This window comes from Bactrocera oleae, chromosome 6, assembly GCF_042242935.1.
Source record: "Bactrocera oleae isolate idBacOlea1 chromosome 6, idBacOlea1, whole genome shotgun sequence".
NCBI lineage: Eukaryota > Metazoa > Arthropoda > Insecta > Diptera > Tephritidae > Bactrocera > Bactrocera oleae.
Window position 1 is genome coordinate 73,894,233 of NC_091540.1, and position 18,665 is coordinate 73,912,897.

Genomic DNA, 18,665 nt, shown 5'->3' on the forward strand with positions numbered 1-18,665 from the left:
TAAATTTGAACATATTCGCATTCGCACATAAAATTTCGATGTTATAAATACAGCCCCCGGTGGGCTTTCGTGTTATCGTGCGTGGTTGTGGGCTTGGCACCTGAGCGCAAGCACGTTTTCAAGGCTGGTCAAGTCCATTGGCACACGGTTTAGACGCCTCACGCAATGCGTACCTGCGAGAGAGCAACAATATGCATCTAGGCTTCGAAATACATATTTATTTATGCTGCTCAGCTGACCAATTACGTCTATGTTGTGAAATTTTGTTAAGTATTAATGTATTGATTTTAGAAAATTAGTACCGACGTGTTGCTTGCTGCTCTGGCGGTAGTAAATTGAATGTGTTGAACAGTTATTATGTAACATGTTGCTACAGAGTACAATAGTTTTATTCACCTAACGGTTGTTTGTATCACCTAAAACTAATCGAGATAGATACGTTTATGTATCTATAAATGATCGGAATGATGATACGATAACTTCAGTAAAAATTAAGATATCTTAATGAAACTTGGTATACCTGTTTCTTGGCAAAAAAAAGTGAGGACGGGTTCGTAGATGGCGTAATCGGACCACTGCCACGCCCACATAATGTCATTAATCGAAAACCAATAAATTGTCATAACTAAGCACTAAATTAAGATATAGTTTTGGTAACAGGGGATTGCAGTAGCCAGGGGCACTTGTGGTCTGAGAAATTTAAAAAGTGGGCGTGGCCCCACCCTCTAATAGATTTAACGTACACATCTCCTAAACTACTAAAGCTGCAATAACCAAATTGGCTTAGGACAAATAATATAATAACCCCAATCGACAGAACTGTTTTGTAAAAAACTACTAAAAGCGCGACAAATCAATAACTATAAATCTGAGAGATACCTATGTTATTGAAATTCAGGGAAAATGTTTCCTTGATAATAATATACGCTTGTGACAAAAATGGGTTGAATCGGGTCAACACTTCCCTTAGCCCTCAACTTCCAGTTGACTTTATACCACATATATCGGCATGTTGGGGGTATTTTAATGACATTGAGAGACCGTATTTTGTAACTTTGTGCCTAAAATTAATAAAATCGGGCGAAAAATTGCCTAGGCCCCTTGTCACTGATATTCATCATTTTGAAACATCCGGCTGACTTAACTCCATATATTATATATGTTTACTTTTACCATATATAATATATTAATAAAATTGCATAAAAATATGTTCTCAAGTATACATGAACAATGTCAAAAATTAATGCAATCAGCCCTTCCATTACTCTGCCCCCAATAACCCTATATTATGATTACTGACTTTAAACCCTTTAGGTTGGCCAAAATGTGTGATATTTTAATAAAATTAAGTGGCTCAATATAAATTAAATTGGTCTTGGTCTAAACCTCATATTCCTAATTTAATGAATTGCGATCCTCTGGTTGACGGTTTCACATCAACTAGTTATATTAAATTTAGCTACTTCGGTTGTATATATAGTAAAAACTAAGTGAGCCTATGACGTTCAAAATAAGTTAATATAATACCTTCACAATTTCGCCGAACAATGAAGTTGAACTCTTTCGATAAAATTTTCATTATAAAGTTTGGTCAACACCTGAAGGTATATAGCCGGCTTTGATCCTTGCAATTTGCAAGAGTATAAAATGTTCTGTTACACCCTAACTTAGCCCTTTCTTATTTGTTTTATATACCTTTGTCACATTAGTTGGGCTGAAGTTGTCGCCTTGTGCTGTTGACTGCAGTGATTTTTCCGGTTTGAATGTGGAGTGCGGAGGCAAAAGAATTTTCTTACTTTCCATTTTCTGCATTTGCTGATGTTGCATTGAAGTTTTATTTGTGGGATCAATAACAGTTTTAGGGTGCCAGCGAACGGAATAAGACATTTCATTCTGAAATAAGTTACATAAAAAGTTATTTTTTAAAAAAAAGTTTTTCTTTGAAACTACTATTTAAAATATGTAAAGGTTTATTTCTGTAATTAAATGAGGCCCTTTGAACATATATCGACGTTTTCAATTTTTGGCGGTCTTTCATTAAAAATTAGTATACGGATATTGATTAAGATTGTTGAGATATTGGCACATAGTCATTCACCTTTTGATTATTTCCACTTGAAATAAGTGCTTGATGGGGTAGCTGCTGTTGATGCAATACCACAACACTCTGGTTATTATTAGCGTTATGATTTGCATTGTCGTCCCTCTTGATAGCGTTGTTGTTGCTTGCATTGCAGTTATCAACATCACCGTTATTATTATTGTTATGGGAATTATTGGTGGTCACAGCGTTGCTCGCACCATTGTCCGTCATATGCTTGGATTTATTACCGTTGGCATCGATTTGCAATTCCATTTCGGTGCGATGCACGCGTTGGAAATGCATTTGTGTGATTTGCGTTGTATTAGTAGCTGATGTCGTCTCTGTCAGCAGATCGTTCGAGGAACAGCTACTACTTCTGGTGCTGTAGCTGCTGCTGCTACCACTGCCGCGACTGGCGGCGAAGTGTTTTGCTTTAAATCGACCTGCAGGCAGTGGTGCCGTTTCCGCTGCCGAAGTTGTGGATACTGGAGTCAATTGTATTTCGGCGTGTGCGATTTGTGTGCAATTTTGTGAGGACGGCACAGAGCTTATATCGCAAGATTGTGCGCAAACATTTGACACCGGTAATGTGGTTAGTTCCGTATTGGACAGTGTGGCAGAGCGGGCTTCCTTGTTTTCTTTATCTGAGTCGTCATTAACGACGTGGTTCGCTGTTGGTGTTGTAGTTAATGCTGAGCTGGATGTCACGGCTGACGACTGGATGCCATCAATGACAATAGTTGTGATGCAGATGTTACTTTTTTCGTCGATATCTACATCACCGCATGCGCCAGTGCCCTCTTCCCTTTGTGGCGGTAAGACAGATGAGTATAGCCAGCCACCGTCGTCATCAGATGACGCGTCAGCCGATTTCAACAAATGGTGCTAAATAAGTTAAAACAATGACGTAAATATGTTAAAGAACACAACTACCAATTCTATCATCAGACACAAGAATAAATGACATATACAAGTAAACAATACAGCGATTTATAGAATATATGTTAAATATTTTGGATACAAATGCATATTAGTACTTTGTGTATGTCATGAGTGCTGCATGCATACAGTAACATGCAACAGGCGGAACAACAGCAAAGAGAAGGAGCAATGAAATATAATTACGATAGCGTTTTGGTACTAACTGCGCCAGAGCAAAGGCGTTCGTATGGGTCGCGAAATTTCACATACTCATCTTAAATATTTAGCACTTCCCATTTGAGAGCCGTTGCCCAGTTAATCGTCTTACAAATACTTCCTATACCTATCACTTGTCTAGTAAGTAAATGTAACGATTCACGAAAAAACTTATAATCCCGATAAAACTTTCATCGCGCCTGCACAACCTTTGTCTGTTGCGATGTGTGAGACTTCAACTAAACCTAATCAGTATTCTCTATACTTACACACTTCTTACTTAATTTATTTGCGTTTGAAGACCTTCTATATCGTCCTCTTATTGAGAATATGTACAAAACTTTGATTATTGACTGAGTGTACCAGAAAAGTATAATTTCGCGTTGAAGCCGAAAACAATCAGATTTTAATTCAGCTTGGAAAAATGAGAATGTTGGGAAATAATAATGTACATTTGTCTGCAGTGATTCAGAACCACGGTGGCTAGACAGGACACCAACCTGTTTTCAATACCACACCAAACACATACCAACGTTTGTGTAAAAGTACCATATGCATTACTATAACCAACACCACTCGTTTTTAGTGGTACTTACTTCGCTTGTTTGTGAATTAGACGAGGATAAACCATCTGCTGTGGTGTTAAAATCAGCGGCCTCGCCCACGCTGCTGCAGTTAGTTTCGTTGTCCGTATCCAAATGTTTGAAGTAGAAAACGGCACAATTTTTCGACTTACGATTTGATCGATTAAATTTTGAGATGTCGGTGTGGTGCTGTGTCTGCCGCTTGCGTAAGACGGTCGGCGATTTATTGTTGTGACTATTCGGTGATATGATTGCGATGCTCTTTTGCTTGATCGGCAGACCAGTCGTTGTGTTATTGTGTAGTGTTTGAAGTGCCTGCGGGGTCTGCGTGCCCGCGGAGTTGGCGTTAGTTTCATTGGCAGTGGTGGTGGTGATTGTGGCGGCCACTGTTGACGCGCTCATTGAGACTAGTTTTCGTTTTTCAACATTTGCTTTAAGCATATTCATTTTCGTTTTCATCGAAATTGACGATGCGCGGACCGACGCGCTTTCATGCTGTTTATTTGCAATCAAACCGTCGATGTCATCTTGCTCCAGGTAAGACTCGAATGTTGCACTGGAGGAGGTGTGTATATTAAATGGTAATTGAGCGACCTTGCTGCCTACGTCTTCGATTATCGGCGTGACGATTTGATTTGAATTGGTTGGAATTTCTTTGTTGAATAACTGCATTCGGTTGCCAACGACCTCGTCGTCCGACTTCTGAGTAACCACTTGCTGCGCAGTTGTCTCCCAGTCGCTGTTCTCAGAGTCAGCCTCGAAATCAGTGAGAGTGGTTGGTCGTGATGGACCACTAAGGCTGCCTCGTTTCTCAAATGTAACCAATACAGTGCTATAGCCCCGTGGCGGCCTATCAAAGCGGGAACGGCCAAAATCAACTTCGTCGTCGTCCTCGTCTTCTCCTTCGTCGTCCCCGTCTTCGCAGTCACCCTATTTAGTAATGTTAATTTTACGGTTGAGGTAAAAGAAATAAGCACAAAGGGTTTTAAATGAAATTTTGAATTGTGGTCCATCCAACGTCAAAAATTACAAATAAAAATTTTAGCTCATACGTTTAACGCCTTACACAACAACTTATTTATACATCAGTAGTTTTTCAGAGCACAGGGCAAAAGATTTCAATAAAGTTAAACACCAATTTTTTTTTTTCCAATTGTATACTTTTGTATTTAAAAATATTAATTTTTCATCAACAATGCTTCGAAGTTGTCACATGCCAATATTTGAAGCAACGGGTCGACAACATCTCTTTTCTGAATCATTTGTGATGGAATGACAGTTGCTAGAACTTACTGATGAGCTTTTATTCGGAATTGTTCTGAATTATTGTCTAGTAGAATTGATCTAGATGTTTATGTAACATGCATGTATACATTAGTTTCTTATGAGACACCTAATTATTGGAAACATTTAGCAAAGCAAAAAATAATCCATGCAAACGCTGCTAAGAACACACGGCAGCCAAACAAATTTTTGACACATAGCAAAACCAGCGAAAATAGCATTTAGTATCTAGGCAGTGGGTTAATTTACCTTTTCGGCGACGCGATTTTCCTCCTCAACCAAATCAATACAATCCCGCAGCTCCCCAATTGAAGAAGAATTTTGGGTGATATCGCTTTCGATTCCCGAACCGATAATATTTAGGTCGTCCTCTGTTGCAGCCGCCTCGTCTTCTTCACAGTCGGATGAGTGACAATTTACATTGTCGTTGTCATCAATATAACCGGCAGCATTAACAATGCTCTAGAAAATACAAAACATAAGTCAATATTTTAAAACAAAAATTTGATAGTTTAGACAACTAAGCTAATATTTATTTTACCCTTTGGTGGTTTAAATGCTCGTTTGCTATTTTCGTTCTGTGTTAAGGACCATATTACCCCGAGTATAGTACACTTGTGCGTTTGTATTTTCTTTCCTTTTTTTATTAAAAGGAATGAGGTAAGCAATTTTTTACCTTGATCCATATTAGGTACTTTGTATATATACTTGAATCCATTTACACATGTTTATACAACCTTTGTTTTTCTCTAAATATTTTATTTTTTCGTAATAACTGAAATTTTGTTTATTGGTCGGTCCAAATGTTTATGAAATAGTTAACATAAAACATAAACCTGCATAGGGGCATTTAGAGTACTTTTAACATAGATAGTGTATCCACTAATACATATTTGAGACAAATTAAAATAAGTATTTGCAATAGTAGAAATTCACAATGGAGCGGCTTCAGGATTATTACAAGTAATTAGATTATGACACAAAAAATCATTTCTGGCGCTAAACTAGTATTGGTTAGATCACATTGGGGATACCACCTCTCAACACTTATATAGCAGTCCTCGTACTTAACAATTACTCACGCATGCCCTTACACGAAGATTAATGGCTACCAAACAAAAAATATAGATACACTTACTTTCTATTGTATATACACATACATACTTATATAGATGATGCTTTTTTAATTTTGAAGGCAAACCAATGGCCGTGTACCCAATTTATTCGAGTAGATCACTAAGAAAATGAGCAACTCGTGGCTGATTTTGGAAGTTTCGTAAGATCAGCTAGTTAATTATATTGAAAACTTATAATTCGAATATTTCGGTCTAACACATTGGGATTTCATATGATAAGTGTACTATAGCTACGTAGCATGTATGTGCAGATGATGTTTTTATATACGAACCGATTTATAGCATTCATTTAGTACTAGGGACGAGTAAAACTACTTTAAAACCTATTTACACACATACTTATATTCGTACGAATGTTTGAATGGCCTAAATCCCAGGGGAACATTACTTATTATATATACAGACACCTTCGTTGGGCAATTCTGTTCAGTCCAAGAAACATGGGGCGTTGTGAATGTCGTGTTAACCATTTCGAAGGTAGAATCAACCGGTAAATAAAGATAAGAATACGATTTTGGTTTCTTAAATTTTAAATATAATACGCATCATTTTATGTGGTTTGTACTCGGAAATATTTTGAAAGATTATACAAGTTTATTTATATTAAGCTGCGCTTAAGTAAAAATTGTTCTATAACTTCGCAAACAAGACTTAATGTCCGAATTTCTAAAACACATGGTTGGCGAAGAAATAGGATCGAACTACATAAGTATGTTACATATATAGGTGCTGTCATACAACCGAGGTTAAATCAAACATGAAGTAATGTACTTCGAGTATATATTTGCAGCATACATATAATTTTGTTGCACTCGTATGTATGAAATCAAGAGTGTTGTTGTTGACACAAATAAGCGACGTGTGTAGTTGTTATACCTAACGGGTTCTGTTGTTGTAATAGCTGAAACATAAATTAAGATTCGGAAAACATTTATTTTTTCGTGAGAAAATTACTTATCGGTTCAGAACAAAAAATCCAGCGCCAACCGCAAGCATTGTTTAATAAAGCTTAATGAGTATTGGCAAGAAATCTTTAGAACATCTTCAATAGTTTTTGTTTCTTAGGTGCTTGCAATTAGAGCGCGGATGTCGGAAGCCATTACCTTACCAAAAGATTAACAACAATTTAAAATTTAGTTGTAAATTTACTACACCAACACGCAGAAAAATAGTTCGGGAGTTTACGTGTGTATTCTTAGGGTCACAAAAGTGAACAACCTTTGCCCGTTTTACATTTTACAAAATTATTTATTTTATGTATGCAAATACGTGTATTTTATATGAATGACTATTAGACTCATTTACTTATATTCGTATACTTAAGTTGAACAAATATCCACGAAACGATTTATAAAAATGAAAAATAACTCAACTCTTTTCAGAAAATATAATATTAGACCCGTGGTCACACGACAACAACATCAACATAGTTCTCAGAACGACAAAAAATAGTGCAACTCATCTCTGCTCCTGTCATATGAGTCATGATTTAAGACCTTGTGCATAAAAAAAAATAACCGTGATGATCTCGTTCCATACGTCTAATTCATGTCCAACGCGCAATAGAAGTGGTGACGAGGTCATCGATTCCACGAGTTGCCAATGTTACAGGGCTTCATTAACTAATACTAGCACTTAAACATACAGTCAGCGCATGAACTTTTACTGACTGCAGCAGCTTTAACAGTAACAGCCGCTGCCGTCTGAGACTCGGAAGGCACTAGAGTGACTACCGGCAAATAGCGGTTAAGGTCAGTGCTCACCGTTGACCATTAGTGATCGATTTAATTTAAAATGTAAATGACATTTAATTTGAGTGGACTCTTCCCTAAAACTGACATTTAGTGGTTTGAATTAAATATCTCCGCTATACACACGGATACATAGCGAGCTCAGGTAGCAGTAACTAAACTTTTACTCTTGAATCAGCAAAGTGTAAAGCCATATAAAACTGTGAAAGTTTCGGTCAAGCTAAAATGCCTGTGGTTTGAAAGTTGTGAATTCAATGTGATGTGGTTTGATTGATTCCACACATATGTATGTATATCTATCAGTATGTACAATATACATGTATCTATGATATGCATGTATGTACATACGAATGTAACCAAGTATCTTGCCATATAAGTAGAACAACGGCCGTCAAACGGCGAATGAAATGTGAAGCGTCGATTCTTAAACCATTTCTACATTTAACACGGAGATAGTGAAAATAACACCTATCCCAAAAGCTGTTGCTCACTGTGACGTGCTCTGTAAAACCTGTTAAAGCACCGACAGCTGTAATCCACAAAGTAGAGCACTGAACATTTGTGTATATGGCGCGCATGCACCTCTATTTAAATATATAAGCCACCAAGCATCTTAGCTTTTACTAAAAAATGATGTGACTTTGACGTATTTACATAAGACTATTTATATTACACTTGTTGGGCGAGACGATTGGGGCGCAGTTTTTTGTGTGCAGTGAGCTTAACAAACAATTGTGAGGTCTGCCTGTGTGTATTAACCCGATAGAAATTTCTTGGAACACGTTTATGTATCGAAACATAATTTTTAAATCAATTTTGATCAACATGATAGCTTGTGATTAATAACTTACTGACAGCTATGCATTATCCGTAAACATTGTACTTAATACTTATCAAACTTACCGCAGTCGAACTTTTCTTGCGCAACAATCCGTCCAACCAAAGCTGTACTTCGAACGCCTTCAAATATAATAAATGATAACGGTTCTGCAATCGCTCCAAACTATCCTCAGTAATCTTAGTTTCTGCTGTTCTTTGCGGGGATGCCGTATTCGGTCTGATAAACGACGGCCCAGGCGAGAACGAGGACTTTTCCGCAGTTTCAATGTCGCTGCTACTACTAGCACCGCTAAATTCGTGATTGATCTGCTCTTTAGCTGTGGCTATTGTCAAAGTTGTTTTTTCGTTGGATGTGAGTGATGAATTTGTTTGCTCTGCGATTGTGGTGCTGCAACTATCGATCGATTGCAGCTGCTGTTCCTCTTCGTGCTGTTGTTGCAGTAGCACCTGCCCTTGATGCTCCTCTGTTGCCGAGCGAATGCAGGCGCTTACCACTCGTGCATGTGATACGATTTCATGGTATAACACCTGAAATTAAATCAAAGTTATTTAAAATTAATATTACTATTACCATTTAAAGTTTCGGAAAATGTTGCCAGCTATTTTATAAAACTATTTAATTCACAACACTTGCAATTGGCATATCAGTGCCTAGTTAACTACATACATTTACTGTTCACGGCATTTATGCTTGTATATAAAAGAAAAATACTAAATCCATTAATACTTCGTACTAACATTACATAGGTATTTATGTTAGAGCGGGTCGATTTATTTCTCTATAAAGTCGCGTATACTGGAATTCTGAACAACTTTGCCTAAGAGAATATGGGTCTGAAACCAGTTTCGAGCCAGCGATTTTTTAGGCAAAGTTTAATTTTTAGGGATCATAAAAATTTGTTCGTCAGTTTTTGAGATATCCGAATAAAATTTAATATTTAGGTGCATTTTGACATTGTATTAATAATTTTTTGGAATTGGCCAGAGGAACAACTATATCACATATCTCCCATACAGCCGGTTATTCAGTTATTTTATTTTCCGGTTGCCTGCTTTAATTAAAAAGCTAAGAGCACATAATTTTGCAGAACTGTTCTTTAATACGTACCTCACAACTACAGTGAAAACAAAGAAAATCGGACAACTATATCACATATCTGCCATACAACCAATTATTCAGATTTTTTCCGGTATAATGCCTTCAATTAAAAAGCTAAGAGCTCGTACTTTTGCAGAATTGTCCTCTAATATATACTTAACAATCGGAAACAAAAAAGGATAAAATAAGAATTAACTGTGTTTTCATAATTATTTTTAAAGTTGATCCCGCATTTGGAAAATATTCTTAAATTTATGAATTATAAAGTTCAATTAAAAACTCGAAGAGACAAGAAATAAATATAGTTTAAAAAGTGAAAATAAATTCCTTATATTGACCGAGAAGTGTACAGTGTGTGACAGCAATGGCTGAGTAACATAACATTCCAAATTTGGTTGAAATTGGTCGGATAGCTCCTGAATTTCACTTAAAGGTTGGTGGTGCCACGCCCACTGCTAAATTTTTGCACCTCCACGATATAAAGTTCTTCCCTACCATCTTGATTGTGAAATTTAAAGCTTTTAGCGCATTTATTCAGTAACTTATTGCACTTTTAGTAGTTTTCAACATAACCGTTATATGGGGAATGGGCGTGGTTATAATCTGATTTTACCCATTTTCACAGCTTATGGAAAAGTCATAAAAATACTTCCTTCAATCAAATTTGATTGAGTTAGCTTCCGCGGTTTGGAAGATATGTATATTAAACTATTTAGAGGGCGGGCTACGCTCACTTTTACAAAAACTTCGGCCAGTAGGGGTCCTTGTCACCGCGATCCCCTGTACCAAATTACAGTTTGGTATCTTAATTTAGTACTTAGTTATGACACTTTTTAAGTTTTATTTTAATGGCGTTTCGTGGGCGTGACAGTGGCCCGATTACGCCCATCTGCAATACCGACCTCTCTTGGGTGCCAAGGAATGTACCAAGTTTCTTTCAGATATACCAATTCTGACTCAAGTTATCGCTTGCACAGGACAAAGTTACAAACATACAAACATTCATACAAACATGCAGGTGAACTAATAAAAGCGTTATAAAAAGTCGTTTGCCCCTTTAATTAAAGCGGCAACCAGAAAATAAAATAACTGAATAATCCTTCTGGCCGATTCCGACAAACTGACAAAGAAATATTTATAATCCCTAAAAATTAAACTTCAACTAAAAAATCGCTGGCTCGAAACCGGTTTTAGACCCATATTCTCTTAGGCAAATTTGTTCAGAATGAAATGCAGAATATTTCCCGCATACGCGATTTTTCCGATTTTTTGGCTCCCTGTAAATCAACCCACTCTAATGTGTGTACATGAGTTTATGTTATGTACGTTTTCGGTCATTGGAGTTTGCAACTGCTTTTCATTTATTATATATACTCGTACATATATGAGTATGCATGTGAGTGTCATGTATATTCGTCGATGTGCGTAACTTTTCTTTCATAACTGTTGTTTATACATTAATCATCTAATCTAATCTGATGGTTGCAACAGCTAAACGCCCACCTTCCTCCACCTTTCGGTCCACACCTTTGCTCACCGCTATATTGCACACGCTACTAACGGTATATTTGTTCATTTCAGTTTTCTTAACAATAATATTATGTAATCACTTTTTGACCTCTTAAACTCTTGCGCCATGATCGCCCATCTAGCCCCGTCATTTGAGTACCCAAACTCAACATTGAATCACATATCTAATATATATAGATATATGTATATGTAAAATACTATTGTATATATTGTCAATTGTCGGAAATAAATGATTGAACAAACTGATATTCGGCAAACACATATACGAAGATCGAAATTAATCGACAGTAGAAAGAAGTAAACATAATTGATTCAAAATTATTCAGAAGATGCCGAAAGGGAAGCAAAAACTTCAAACATACTTTTAACAGCTAATGTCCTTCCTAAATATGTTTGGTAGCTAATTTCAACCACGTCTTCATTAAATTTGTCTTCGCCTTTAATTGTTTTTATAACCTTGCAACATGTTGCACAGATTAAAATAGTTTTGTTTGTATAGAAACCCAAAAAAGTGCTGCCAAAAATAAACTGGTAGTTTTAATCATATTGTTAAGTCTGGTGAGCAGTGTTAAGGTAGGGCTTATAGGGCACAAGTATGAATTGAGAAATTTTGTATTAGAATGTAATTGTTTCAAAGTTGTAGAATTATTTGCTTTTGAATTAAAAAATTTACTGCAAAAGATCAAGAAATCCCATGTTAAATATATATATGGAAAGTAAAATGACTTAGGAACGGTTTAAATTGAAAATATAAAGCTTTTTTAAGTTGGATCTTTTTGTTTTGGGCAATCCCTCAAACTTTAGAGGGGGTTTGCAAAAAAAAAAAAACAACTTGGGAAATAATGGAAACCCTAGTGAACTCATATGTAGATACGTATTTTGTATGTATGTCATTGGTACATATTTGCGTATAAATAAAAACATAAATATAGGTATGTACACTGAAGCGACGATTACAATGATGAACATGAACAGGAAATAATATGGACCGAAATAGCCGAGCCGATGCGTCATGTTCATTCGTTTTGGTATTTGGAACGCCATATACCCGCTCGCACACAATACAGCTAGTCAAGACACTCTCTGTCATCACGCCTATGTTTCGTTGCCAATATTATGAAAAATAAACACTTTTTACTTTCTCTCGACAACGTCAAATTTTATTTTATTTTAGATTATACCAACAATGGAGTATACAGTACTTCAGCTTTGTTGATCACGTTAAATTTTAATGGTGAAAAATGAGTGTTACTCATTCCATATTACGACTGAATTAATTATACCAATATCTACATTTACTCATGCTAATACGCGATTTTCCTCCTTCCCGCAATTTTATGGCAAAGTAATAGGTGTGGCATTTATTTTTCACATACTACGCCATAGAACAAGGAATGGACAACGGATTCCACGAATGAAGTGAACGCAAAAATATTCGTTTGGATTGCTTGCCCGTTCTTTGGCAATGCAAGGTCTCGTTAAGTTGTTGCTACGAAATAAATAAAATTAAAATTTATTCTTTTCAGGGTTTCAGGGCATATTGCAATTTGGTATTTTCGACTTTCTAATTGTCTAAATTTATTTAGACACGTTTTAGTATATGACCAATCGAATGGTAAGAACGTTTTAAGTTGGTATAGAATTGAAAATATAATATAATACCTCTAATTAATTTTTTTAACAGTAAAGAAGGGTTAAGGTTAAGTGACTAAACATTTTATATTCTCCCAATTTGAGAAGCTCACAGGCGGTGAAATATTTTCAGGTAAGGACAAAACTTTTATACGTTGACAAAACTTTGCTAAGATATCTAACATATTTACCGATAAAGTTGTAGTCCAATTTCGAATTTTAATTATTTGTTTTTTCACATTGTAACATAAGATTATCAGGATAATGTTATGCACCAAATTTGGTTGAAATTTTTCAATTAGTTCTTGAGAATCACCCAAAAGTGGGCAGTGCCTCTCATATGAAGCACTTGCCTCTGACGTATTTATCTAATCAGTTATCGCCAGTAAGAAACAAACCGAGACCTTGTCTATGAGAGGTGTTATCAAATGCATACAAAAGTAATTTGAAGCAAATAAAATACGATATTCGTTGTGAGTAATGTATAGATACTTATATATACATATGTATACATATGAACGTGGATGTATAATGCTTACAAATGTATCAAGTGATTGTAATGCACCCGAAAATGTTAAATATATGTCAGAGATAAAAAAAGCATTTTTTTTTGAGTTCATTAAGTCCGAAATTTCGGTTTTCTTAACACCTTTGTGGGTGTCACTCCTAAGTGGTGAACAAATTTGACCGAGCGAAGAAGTAACCATGAAATGTCAACAAGCACACACTAAAAAGTCCACAGCAACGCTAAAACTCTTTGAAGCATTGCGCGCGATGACATTGACAAATCTGAGAAGTCGACTCAACCAAAGGAAAGTTAAACCCTTTCCACTAAACATTTATATAAGCATATGAACCCGGTAAAAATAACCAAACTCGAAAATACAGAATAAACAAATTTCGAACTGAAATTAAACTAAGTTGTTAATTTTGTCATTGCGAAAGGATTATAGAAAATAGATACGCGAAGCTCCCAACGTCGGATTATTGTATGTATTTGGGATACAGAAATTGCAGATCTGGATAATAAGGTGTATTATTTTATTATCTGAAGAACAGTGTAATGACCCTGTATGCATGTACAAGCGTTAATTTGTATGAGCATATGTGAGAATGAAATTAAACTAAGTTGTTAATCTTGTCATTGCGAAAGGATTATAGAAAATAGATACGCGAAGCTCCCAACGTCGGATTATTGTATGTATTTGGGATACAGAAATTGCAGATCTGGATAATAAGGTGTATTATTTTATTATCTGAAGAACAGTGTAATGACCCTGTATGCATGTACAAGCGTTAATTTGTATGAGCATATGTGAGAATGATATTCGAAACCCACGGGTTAACATCACTATTAAGAACATTATCATTAACAACAACAGTAATCACAGGAAAACAAAATAGCGGACATATTCTCATCAAAATGTCACGTTCGTGTTCGGGGCAACTACAAAGGCCACTTGGTAGTAATAATGCGCAATCGTGAGTTGTCAACTTTCTTTAAATTCTTAAACTATCACGTTTAGTTAAGTAGTACATATGAAATTCCTTATACAAACTGCAGTAGAAAAGGGCAAACAGTCAGGTGAAAAAGAATAGTGCGATACTATAAAATTGATGGAACATTCTTGCTACTTATAAGAGGCAAATAAAGTGCTGCTCCGGACTGACAAAAACCAAAACTACATGTTCACGTATTTTAATACAAATCTTTATTATCATCTTCACCATAGGCTCCTTAGTGAATACAGCATACCAACGCTTAATCCAATTTTCCATACATTTTTTATAAGCCTCGGCTAAGATGCCCTTAATTGCCTACAGCGAATTTTGGTATTTTTAGTTTCCACTCGTTTTTCAAACGCCATTCGCTCGCTAAAAAGGTTGTAACCAAAATTAAAATAAAAATGGATCGATTCGACTTGCGTTCGCAGTTTAAATGGAGCAATCCGGTTCAAATTTGATCAGATAGTATGTCGATACCTCTACCGCTTTCTAATGAAATGTATATTCTGCAATAAGATATTTTGTATGAATTGAAACTATCCATTACATGGCACAAAACAAATCGCATATTTACCGCAAACCGATTGGAGTTAAATCGCTAAATTCCAAAACCAATTTCTTTCAAAGAATGCAAGCAGCTAAACGTTAAGAATTCACATAATTTAATGGTCCAGGACTTGACTCAGAAACTAACTCTCACGTAGCGCCCATCAAGAGCAGGGAGTATGCCCTCCTATCAGTGACATACACATCCACATCTGTCAATAACCATACATCACTCCCGATAACATGAATATAAGATGTCTTGTTTTGTTAGATAAACTAACAATAATTCAGAGTTTGTAGGACGCTTAAAAGAGGTAATCAGTCCAAGCGAACTTTTGGTAGTTTAGCGATTAGCAATATCGTGGATGAACCCTCGCCAAGGTACAGATGATAGGTGAGCGTGTCCCACGTACCCTTGTGGATGAATTCAATTGAAATTTTTTGCCACACATACCACTGCATTGCATTGTCCGCCAGTCAACTGTAATCACAATATTTGCTGACGATAATCAAGACTTGAAGAAAACGTAGAAGTTATGACCGGCGAGGTTACAGGGCAACCAACACCACACAACCGGCTGATGAGCAAATTCGAAACGACAAGGCGCTTTTCAGCCATTTCAGCGCTTATTGCAACACGTCAAAGTCGGGGGAGCATCTTGATGGCAATTTGTCATGACAATTGAAAGTTATATTTTGCTGCTACATGCTGCTGGCAAATATTTGCACATAAACTTTTAAGTGGGAACTCATTGGTAGGTGTTGCAGCATTACACCTTAAAACCTTAGTTGAATATTACTACGATTGCATTTGCGAAACCAGCACCATTTGGCGCAGCAACACGTGCTTTAATCACATTTTGCTAAAAAAAAGGTAAGTGAAAATAAATACTCGTACACAGTAGGTTGGTAGAAACCAAGGTAGAGCCAAGCCTTCTCTGAGTGGTGGCAGTGACGGCAGCAGCAAGTGCGCCACCGCATTCAGCCGCGATTGCCGTTATTCGAACGCAAGTGCACACACTCTGGGCGTCACGCCGTGCATGTATCAGCCCAAGGCTGTTGCAGTTGCCGCTGTGACTGCTCCCAGCAACACACCTACATCCTAAACCACTAAAATCGACACAAATTAGCTTCGATGGAAAAGCGAAGCACGAAGTGTATGGTGTGGCTCGGTTCGTGGAGTAACAAGCAAAGATGCCATTCATCTGTGACCCTCGATATTGAGCTAAAACCGTTTGACGACATATGTTTGTAAGTTTTATGAATGTAGCTCAAACTAAAAGAAACATTGTTCTGTAGCTGAATCTTTCGGCATACACGGAGCAAAGATTATTAACCGAATTTATTCTCGACACACTGTGCAAGCATGTGCACAATATGAACTGTTACTAAGCTGTCAATTTGAATTTGTGATGATGATTTTCTGAGTTGCAGACATAAAGACACAAAACACAGTGTTTGTTGCAATATGATTGCGCCAAAGCTAAGCGGCAGCGGGTTGCAAAGCACATGAAATAACGTACAGTAATACCACACAAAGTGTTGCAATACGAAAGAAACGGCAATCGCTCAAAAATATCAAAGTTTCGTGTTTTACTCATTGCGCAAATTGTTATGCCTGAATTGGCGCCACAAATCACGGTTAGGCATGCACCGCTACCTCAATACCGAATCAGATCTACACTAGTCGAAGTTGCTGCAAGCGACGTTGAATATTTGTTTCGAAAGTGTGTGCTTGCGAGTTTACTGCCATACTTCGACCGATCTCGCTCAAGGAAAGACTTTGTTGAAGGCATTGAAACCTTCACATTAAAAGAAGTTATGCACAAGCAGCTATTTTACCATGTAACCAAATGTAACTCACAAAGACCTTTTTTAGGGGAGCAGTCGCCAATCTGTCAAGAGTACTGCGCAATATTCCAAAATATGTAAACATGCAAAAATTCCTTGATTTCCCCTGGAACAAGCAACTTTCACATTTGCCGAGACACCACTACCGAATTCACTTCAATTCAACCTTTTTAACACCATTGCTCTGAGTACAGGAAGCAACCAGGAATATCTCTTATGAAATCAACAATTCAACACTTAATCATTAAGCAGTTTTGACTTTATTATTAACACGTATATGCGAGTTAACTCGATATGTCTAATTGTATGCTGTATGATTCTTTCTCCTTAGAGCATTTTTATGTATAAACGAGTTACCTTTTTTTCTTAACTATTTGTACGCGTATATACATATGTACATATCTTTTCTCTTTTAAAATTGTTGTTCGTTTGATGGTTCGATTTTATGAAAATTTAACAACTTTGGATGATTTTTTTTGGACACCATGATGCCTACTTATACTGCAGTCACGGTGAGATAGTGTTTTTCTCATATTTCAAACACCTGAACGCACAGAAGTCACAAACGATGCCGTTGTAATAAATCAGAAACAGCAACAAATTGTGGTAAGCACATTGCTGGAGAAAACTTTGAAGGACAACAGACAAATGATTTTTGTGCATGACAGTGCAACATGAGATGCAACAAACAAAGAGGTTTTAATTATACAATACATCGAAAATATGAAAAATGGCGACATCGTGGCTAGGAAATGAAATGTTTGACCCTGACCACAATTTGCGCGGGCTACGCCAGCCAGAGTTGCCGCATCTCAAATACTTCCGAAGTATATGTGCATAGTGCTTAGCATAGAAATACAAATTTACATATAGTATTTGGTCATTAGCTTAAAGTTGAATACATTGTATTGAATTTTACTAAATTGTCTTTTCAGTAAAAACGTAAACGACGAACACTTGCCACTGAAAAAGACGACGTACGTGTCATGTTGCATGCATTAATTTCTCTTTGAATGGACCGCTGGAGTGTTTAAGAAATATTAAGATGAATGGATGCATGGACACCTTTGACTTCATTTGCCATTTTTCCTTGCAGCAGCGCCGCCCCAACCAAGTGAAGAAACAAAAATCTGAGCCGCTTGCAAGTTGCAACCCCAATATATGATTACAAAAATATGGATTGCAGATGATATCCGACGTACGTTTGCGGGATAACTGCTTGGTTGAAATAATGAAACTGTTAGAGCTTCCCAGCATTTTTTGAAAATAGTTCGAAGATTTTCGTAATGGATTTCAATAAAAATTATAATGAAGCCTATTCTTTTTAAGTGAGTTTCAAGTAATGCTCAAGTCATAGGAGGCAAAACGGAAATATCAGTTTTGTACAGATTGTTTTTTTCTAGTAGTTACATTTACAATATCAGCGTAAAATTATCAAAAAGCTTTTCTACGTTGTTCTTCTGTTCGAGTATATATGTAGGTTTAACGTGCCAAAAAGCTTTACAAACTTTTCATAGATATGAAGGTAGGTTATTCTTCATAATTTTCGAAGAGAATCAGTCAAGGCGTTTCCCAGTTTTCCGCAATCTCCAAGTTCCGAGTAAAAGCAATTGTTCCGTTTCCATTCTCATTCTATTCTATGCGGTAGTAAAAGGCCAATTATTTTTCGTTGTATTCCATGTTTAC

At 36.5% G+C, this 18,665-nt stretch overlaps 1 protein-coding gene and 1 long non-coding RNA gene across 4 annotated transcripts in view; one reads left to right on the top strand and one right to left on the bottom strand.

Moving 5' to 3' along the window:
- Positions 1 to 18,665, bottom strand: part of klar (klarsicht) — an 87,205-nt gene that overhangs the window by 15,198 nt on the left and 53,342 nt on the right. The window contains exons 5-9 of one of the 3 annotated variants that reach the window (XM_036363822.2): positions 8,879 to 9,343; positions 5,338 to 5,550; positions 3,817 to 4,734; positions 2,099 to 2,968; positions 1,696 to 1,893 (exon numbers count right to left, since the gene is read on the bottom strand). In XM_036363822.2, coding sequence (XP_036219715.2) covers positions 1,696 to 1,893; positions 2,099 to 2,968; positions 3,817 to 4,734; positions 5,338 to 5,550; positions 8,879 to 9,343 — 2,664 coding nt within the window. The remainder of the gene's footprint in view (positions 1 to 1,695; positions 1,894 to 2,098; positions 2,969 to 3,816; positions 4,735 to 5,337; positions 5,551 to 8,878; positions 9,344 to 18,665) is intronic. The other 2 variants (XM_036363824.2, XM_036363825.2) reach the window with 2 other exon arrangements.
- On the top strand, positions 12,521 to 18,227 carry LOC138857642 (uncharacterized). The gene is made up of 3 exons (XR_011396821.1): positions 12,521 to 13,059; positions 13,129 to 13,209; positions 17,915 to 18,227. It is a non-coding gene; the product is annotated as an uncharacterized lncRNA (long non-coding RNA).